The sequence below is a fragment of the Trachymyrmex septentrionalis genome, unplaced genomic scaffold (genome assembly GCF_001594115.1).
Source record: "Trachymyrmex septentrionalis isolate Tsep2-gDNA-1 unplaced genomic scaffold, Tsep1.0 scaffold134, whole genome shotgun sequence".
Lineage (NCBI taxonomy): Eukaryota > Metazoa > Arthropoda > Insecta > Hymenoptera > Formicidae > Trachymyrmex > Trachymyrmex septentrionalis.
The window spans coordinates 856,961-864,460 of record NW_017304482.1 but is presented as its reverse complement, the minus strand read 5'-3'; the positions used below and the strand labels follow the sequence as shown (position 1 = coordinate 864,460).

Genomic DNA, 7,500 nt, shown 5'->3' with positions numbered 1-7,500 from the left:
AAGTGTAAAACTCACATTATCTACCGCTAGAATTTTTGCCCATATAAAAACGAGCAGCGGTCGAAGTTCTCTGGCGTTACTTTGCAATAATTTTAAAACATATGGAAAGATGCCGACGCTAAGTGCTAGATTTACAGCCCACGGACCGAGATCAAGAAAACGTCCTAACAGCTCTAACGCTCTTAATCTGTGAACTTGACTCAATAGCACTTGAAGGACAATTGGAAGCTGCTCAGGTGGACTACGATTTTTTGATCCTAAATTGAGCCACACTTGAAAAGCTGTGAGTTGATCTTCAAAAAATGATGAATGCACGTATCGATCTTCATTTTCCAAAACCATTGGCAATTGTGCCAAGCATAGGTCAAGCGCCATATCCCAAGCTTGCCACATACGGTGCTAGAAAAATGGGAAAATTTTACTTTCTACATATTTAAGAGCAAAGAATGATTAAAAAGTTTCGCACATAAACAAAGTTTTAGCAGAAATTCCTTTGTATAAATATATGATAAACCAATTTTTTTTACCTGATAAGTCGGCGGCAATTTCGGGGAAGAAACTGGCGTGCAATCATAAGAACGAAGTATCCTCTCAGCTAACAAGAAATTTCTGAATAGACTGGCAACTAATAGGTCTTGTCTAAATAACCTTTGAAACAAATCTATACACATTTTTATAATTATTATAATTATACTTTTATTTTGCGTAGATGAAACTTGTAGGGTTGTTAACAAAAAAGAAAAAAAATTTCCCTGACTTTTCCCAGTTTTCCCGGTCACTTTTTGGAACATATGACTACTGATACATAACGAGTTAAAAAACAAATGAATTGCAGAAAACGGCGGATATATATGTATCTTTGTTTTGCACATTGTTTATTGAGATTTTTGTCCATATTCATAGTTAAGACCTTATATTCAAGGCTTCCTTAAATATGAGGCCTAATTAATATAGGCATTAATCATTTTATTAAAACTCTGTACGTTCTAATTATTATTTCAATTAATTTTAATTAGAAATAAACTATGAAATGTTCATCATTAATATATATATACATATTTTGACTTTTGCAAAGTTAAATTTTTTTTCTTTTTAACAATGTCTGTTAATGGTTTTCTCATGAGCAAATTGCTCATTGCAAAATTAAAAATAAAAAAAATATTTACATTGCTTCTTTAAAAAATTTAAAAAATTCTATTTCATAATTTTTTAAGAAATAAAGTTTAAACTTAAAATTTTATAACAATTTAAAATTTTATCTTAGGTTAATAAATTTCTTGATAATAATTTCTCTGACTTTTCTCAGTTTTCCCGGTCCTCCCTGATCACTTTTTAATTTCACTGACTTTTCCTGGTTTTCCCCGACTTCCCTGACCGCTAACAACCCTGTTGTAGTTTAAATCTCTTACCTCTTGGTAAGGTATTCCATGCTATTGTGTCAGTAATGGCGGTAAATATCCAATTAAGTTCGCCTAGCATTGTTCTTCTATCAGTCAATTGTCCTGGAATTCTAAAACATGTACGTGCATGCATATATGAAAATATTATATAACAATGAAATTTAATAATTTGATATATTACTTGTCAATAAGATCAAGCGATATATTGGGAATCAATTTGGATGTAGGCTGCATGGCAAACCTATGTAAAAGAAAAAGTATGTATTATATATATTTATACATATATGTGTGTATATATTTATAGAAAATATAAATATATTGAATACATAAACATTTTTTGTTTACGCCAAAAATTCTTACCAACGTATTGCAATTTTTATAGGTGTAGTAAGGCATGATGTAAATATATCTGCAGGTAGATTTGGATTCATAGGTAAAATTTGATTAGCCGCACATGCCGCTAATTGGATACAATTCTTATAACATGATGCTGCAGGACATGTCACCCCAGTCGCACGATTTTGCTGTTTTTCCATCTGTAAAACATGATCTTATTCAATAATTACATTCACATGCTTTATTAACATTTAGAATCTTTAAAAAAATTTATATATTATTTTACCTCATACTCCTTTTCGTGTTGGTCAGCAAATTGTTGAAAAGATTCTACTATAATACCGGCATTGGAACAATCATATACATAAATACTAGGTGCACCCATCCAAGTCTGCAAGTCGTATACCGACAATGGAATGTATTGTGTATATGTCTAGAAGAAAACAATTGTAAATATAAATATTACATCATATCATATGTAATGAACACAAATTCATTCATTTTGAATCTATACTGACCCTATTAAATACCCATATTTCACCATTAGTAGTAGGTTTGGGTACTCCATGACCATTATAGTGAAACAAAACTCTTTCTTCTTTGGCATTTCGCCTTAAAGATGTACATAATTTTTTAACTTCCTCTACAGTTGGATCTAAACTTTGTTTGTAGCGAGCTCTTGGCTGCCATCGTTCATACTGTTTTTGCAAATTTGAACCTATAGTTTCAAGAGCTTTTTGAGGACTGACTGACAAAGGATCTGAAAAGATATCAATCTTGACAATTTTGCATATATAATATATACAAATTATCTTAAAATTCTAAACATGGGAAAGTATGTTTGTTTCACAATTTATACATGATTATATATTGTTTGATATCAGTTATTATCTGTATTATCTTAATTGTTTTACAAATACATACTTTGTAAGAAAGCAAAAATTATTCTATGCCTTATTCTATGTTTTGTATACATGATAAATAAATACTAAAGCTTTTTACATACATGGGTATGTTTCTGTTTTATATTACTTACATTTATAATATGTTTATTATAGAAAATCAATTGTATAATAATTATATTACAAGTTAGTCTTAGTACATTTTAAATTATAAGTATCAAATTTAAATATTTTTTCTATAAATCTATCTCTCTATGCCGCTACATAATACTTGATTCTTTCTAATTTTCCTTTATTGTATTATTTAATACTTTTTTCCTTACTAGTTACACATATAAAAAAATTTTTTAATCTGTTATTTATTATTAATTTTGACAAAATGGAAAGATTGCTCAATGCAAACGATACCCCGATCTAGTGGATGCTTGCAGAAGCATTGACGTATCGCATATGTCTGGTCAGCAGGCTGAATCATTTGGCATGCTTGACATGCCTAACCTCAAAATCGCAATTACATAACGGTAGGGAAGAAAGAATGTAAATAAACTAGAGAGGCATCCAATTTAACTACCTATCCAGCATTCGAGACGAGCACATGGTTGTGTCTTGACGATATCCGGAGGATCAACGCCAACGTTTAGGCACAACACCAGAGCGACACTCACTGTCTTCATCTAATAAAATAAAAACATACGTATGCAGTGATGCAGAATCAGTCATGCACTCGTAGGCATAATTATCCGGTCGTACATTTAACCGAGCGTGAAATGTATCGAGTATTCGGTACATATACGTACCCGCTCCTTCATTCGCCAAGTCTGACTGATACAATTGACATATTCGATCGTGGCGTTGTGTCGAGGCTTGCAGAAGGCCAGCTGCATCTGCCAATCTTCCTCATCGCCGGCACGCCTGGGCAATGCGTTACTCGCCGTTGTCGGTGTCGTCGTCGACGGCGACATTGACGATATTGATGACGTTGGTGACGACGCCTCGTGGCACGACTTCATCCTAGCATAACTGACCGACATCGCGTAATTGCGTTGCACTCAGCGAACACGTGCGAAGGACGCGTCCTCGACGTCACAACTGCACCGAGCTTCCTCGAATTATATGCACGGTGCGCGTAACAACATTCACCGTGCAACTACAGCATAAAAGCACCTCAACAGGACGCGACTAGCTCTATTTACTGAATTTACCGCACAAGTCGCCATGTTAATATTCTCTTCTTTCCATCCTCTTCCCATTTGTGGTCGCCAATTGTCGCCATGAACTCTACCTTGCTCTACTTTCCTTCGCATCGACCATGATATAAAAGAGGTGAGTTTGAGAGGTTTATCCCTCTTATAAAAATATCCCTAGAAAATAAACTAGACACTCCGAGGAGGTGTTCAAAATTTGCTGCCAGTACTGAAAACCTATAATTGTAAGAAATTTACTGGCAAAAATAGACACAACAGAGAAACCATCAGCGTCAGGGTTGTGTAAGTCAGTGGGCAAAACGTAAGTCTAATTAGGAGGAGACCTGGGGATCGAATTGTGTATTTTCAAATGAGGTAAAAATTGCAAAAATGAACAAATTCACTAGAGTATTCATAATTTAATTGGTCAATACCTAGTAATCTTTGCTCAATTTTGTAATTTTCACCTCTTTCCAAAATCCAAAATCGACCTCCTTGTCCTATATTTTCTAACTGTTTTACACGCCTACCGACAGTGTCGATGTCGTTGCGCAGATATTTTATATGGTGAAAAGCTACGCAACGACACAACTATCAATAGGCGTGTAAGGCCCGTTCGACAATAAACCATATATCGATGTCGGCTATCGTATGTCGCGCACATGAATGCGACTTGCTATTCTACAATTGAGTCGTTGATCGAAAAGGATTGAATCGGAAGGTCGGAACAAATGTAAAGAATGGATATTGAAACGTTGAATATACATTCAAATTTATTATTAATTTGGACGCAAATTATAAAAATAAGATTACTTTTAAAGAAACGTAAAAAGAAAAGTACAAGAAGATGGTGAGTAAAATCTCACATTACCACAAATATGAGACAGAATTTTGTTGCTCATCACGCATTTTTTATATACTTTCAAATGAATGATCATGAAGAATTTTTTAAACTTACAAGGATGTCAGTAACACAATTTGATTATTTACATTATTTACTAAAATCAAAATTATGGAAAAAAAGTCACAGAAAACAAGCCAACAGTTGCCAACAGAAATACAGCTTGCAGCCATTAAAATTAGTTTTCATTATCCTCTATTGCGAATATTATTAATACAATTTACTTATATTTTATTTATTTTCAACGATATGAAATTTATCACAAATTTAAATTTATTTTTAGCTTTCTTGCTCATGGAGATAATGTGGCAACTAGTGCGTTATTTTTTCGGATTGAAAAATCGACTTTATATAGCATTATTCCCGAGGTTTGTGATGCTATATGGAAAGTATTACAACCAAGATATTTCTAATGTCCACAGGAAGAGGATGAGTGGATAAAAATTGCAAAAAATTTCAAAAATATTTGGGATTATCCCAACTGTATCGAAGCAATCGATGGAAAGCACTGCCAATTCAAGCTCCACCAAATTCGGGTAGCTCTTTTTATAATTATAAGGACTCTTTTAGTTTAATATTAATGGCTATTGTGAATATCGCTTTATTTGGTTGACATCGAAGACTATAATAAATTTAAATTATATAATCATTACAAGTTAAATCTATTTTAAAGACAAAAGGATGAAAAATATGTACTTATTTATAGATTCTCTAAATGACGCTGGAATCTGGTCAAATGCAACTGCAATAAAGCAAGCATTTGAAAATAATACTTTATCTATACCAGAAGCCCGCTCTTTGCCTAATACGAATACGTTATTAAACTTGAATAAATTTATATACACGAATTTACACAGTGTCAGCTTTATAGGCATTTCTTAAGTTTGATACAAAAAAATTAAATTACAAAATATTTTTATATTAAATAATAATAATTTAACAAATAAAAAATTACTTGACATATTTATATCATAACAGTTTATCAAATTTGTGAATATTTTTTGTCACAGATCTCTTTTTTTGCTAACATTTTTAAAATCCACATCGCATTTATCATACAAGTAATGATTTTAGCGAACAAAATCGATAATTATTTCATCTACATTTAGTGATTCTATATATAATATAAATATATCCATATATCCGCATAAAAATATCTGTTTATTCATACACAAATATGTCCAAAGGTTATGTTTCATCTAGTCGTAGTCGGAAAAGATGGGAATTGACCATCTTTTATTCCGACAACGACAGTCGACTTGCGACAATTTCATTTGATAGCCGACAATCCAGTGCGCATGCGTACGATGCCTGACTCCGACATATGACTGATTATAAAATACACAATTAAGTCGACTGACCTTGTCAGATGTCGTTAATCGTAAAAGATAGGATCTGACAATCCAAACAACGCCCAGCAGCCGATATCGACAGCCGACACGAAAAATAAATTTATGCGCATATACACAACATACGACAACGTCTCCCAACTGATCGTAGACCAGGTCTAGAGACAGTTACGGAATCGCGTTCCTATTCTTGAAAATTGTCGTATACGAAAAACTAGGGAAATGCTATAGTTTATGCAGGGAGAAACCTAAGAGAGGATATGACGGCCCAAAACCTATAACCGCAAAATGCTGCAGCGCACTACTGCCCTCTAACAAAATAGTTGTAAACTACATAGCAACGTCTACTTTCCTTACGGTACATCGTCCACTTTTCAAGGCTGGAGATGATAAATCAATATTTGGTTCATATAATTGTGCTATATGTAACACGATTATACAGGGTGTCAATTATGTACCGGGACGGTCAAATATTTCGACAACTTCCAACATTAAAAAAAAACGCTGAAACACGTGAAACGATTTTTCAAAAAATCTACTTTCTGCGGGGGGTGGCGCCCCCCCACCTCCAAAGGGACCGGGGGGGCGCGAGGGGGGTCGAAAATCTTAAATGGCAACATAGGGCGAGTGGGGGCTCATTTAAAAGGTAATTTCGAGACGAATCCAAAACACTACTCATAGAGGGCGCTGCGATAATTTTTGGCGGGAAATTTTAATTTTTTAGATTTTAGACGCCGTAACATTTAAAAAATTGAGTGTTTCGATATTCGCTGAAACACGTGAAACGATTTTTCAAAAAATCTACTTTTTGCGGGGGTGGCGCCCCCCCACCTCCAAAGGGACCGGGGGGGCGCGAGGGGGGTCGAAAATCTTAAATGGCAACATAGGGCGAGTGGGGGCTCATTTAATCCCGTTTCTACACTGAGAGACTTTTTCTTACAATTTTTGCTAAAACTAAAGCAATAATTACAAAAAATATTTGCAATTTAAGGAAAAACCGGTTTCACTTACAAAAATTGCTATGTAGACTTATAAAAAATGGAAAAGGCTTGTGTTTATCGATAGTTCCTAATCGAATAAAATTGCTATGTTGACTTATAAAAAATGCAAATGAATAGCAAAAATTCCTAAGTTCGTTTACAAAGTGAAGAACGAAAAGTAAAAATTTAATTTTAATTTTTCTTACTCATTAACTTAGTTAAGGCTTATGGAATACTTATCCTAATTAACACTACACATTACAATTTTTAAACGCTCGCAAATAAATTATTAAAAAGAAAACTCTACCCGAACGGGATCGAATCCTAGTCGCATCTTACCGCTTAGCTACGCTCACCTGTTTATTCCCAATGTAATATAAAATACATATTTGTATGACTATCGTATCCTTGAAAGCGTGTTACTAAAAACCTTTTCGAAATTTGGGCT

The 7,500-nt window shown here is 33.7% G+C and overlaps 1 protein-coding gene across 3 annotated transcripts in view; it reads right to left on the bottom strand.

Annotated features, from left to right (window-relative positions):
• LOC108757256 (regulatory-associated protein of mTOR) overlaps positions 1-3,940 on the bottom strand; it is a 10,995-nt gene extending 7,055 nt beyond the window's left edge. For all 3 annotated transcript variants that reach the window (XM_018501721.1, XM_018501722.1, XM_018501723.1), the window contains exons 1-9: positions 3,436-3,940; positions 3,210-3,312; positions 2,255-2,496; positions 2,023-2,169; positions 1,761-1,936; positions 1,582-1,641; positions 1,410-1,510; positions 528-661; positions 16-399 (exon numbers count right to left, since the gene is read on the bottom strand). In XM_018501721.1, coding sequence (XP_018357223.1) covers positions 16-399; positions 528-661; positions 1,410-1,510; positions 1,582-1,641; positions 1,761-1,936; positions 2,023-2,169; positions 2,255-2,496; positions 3,210-3,312; positions 3,436-3,669 — 1,581 coding nt within the window. In that variant the 5' untranslated portion in view covers positions 3,670-3,940. The remainder of the gene's footprint in view (positions 1-15; positions 400-527; positions 662-1,409; positions 1,511-1,581; positions 1,642-1,760; positions 1,937-2,022; positions 2,170-2,254; positions 2,497-3,209; positions 3,313-3,435) is intronic.
• Positions 3,941-7,500: the final 3,560 nt, after the last annotated feature.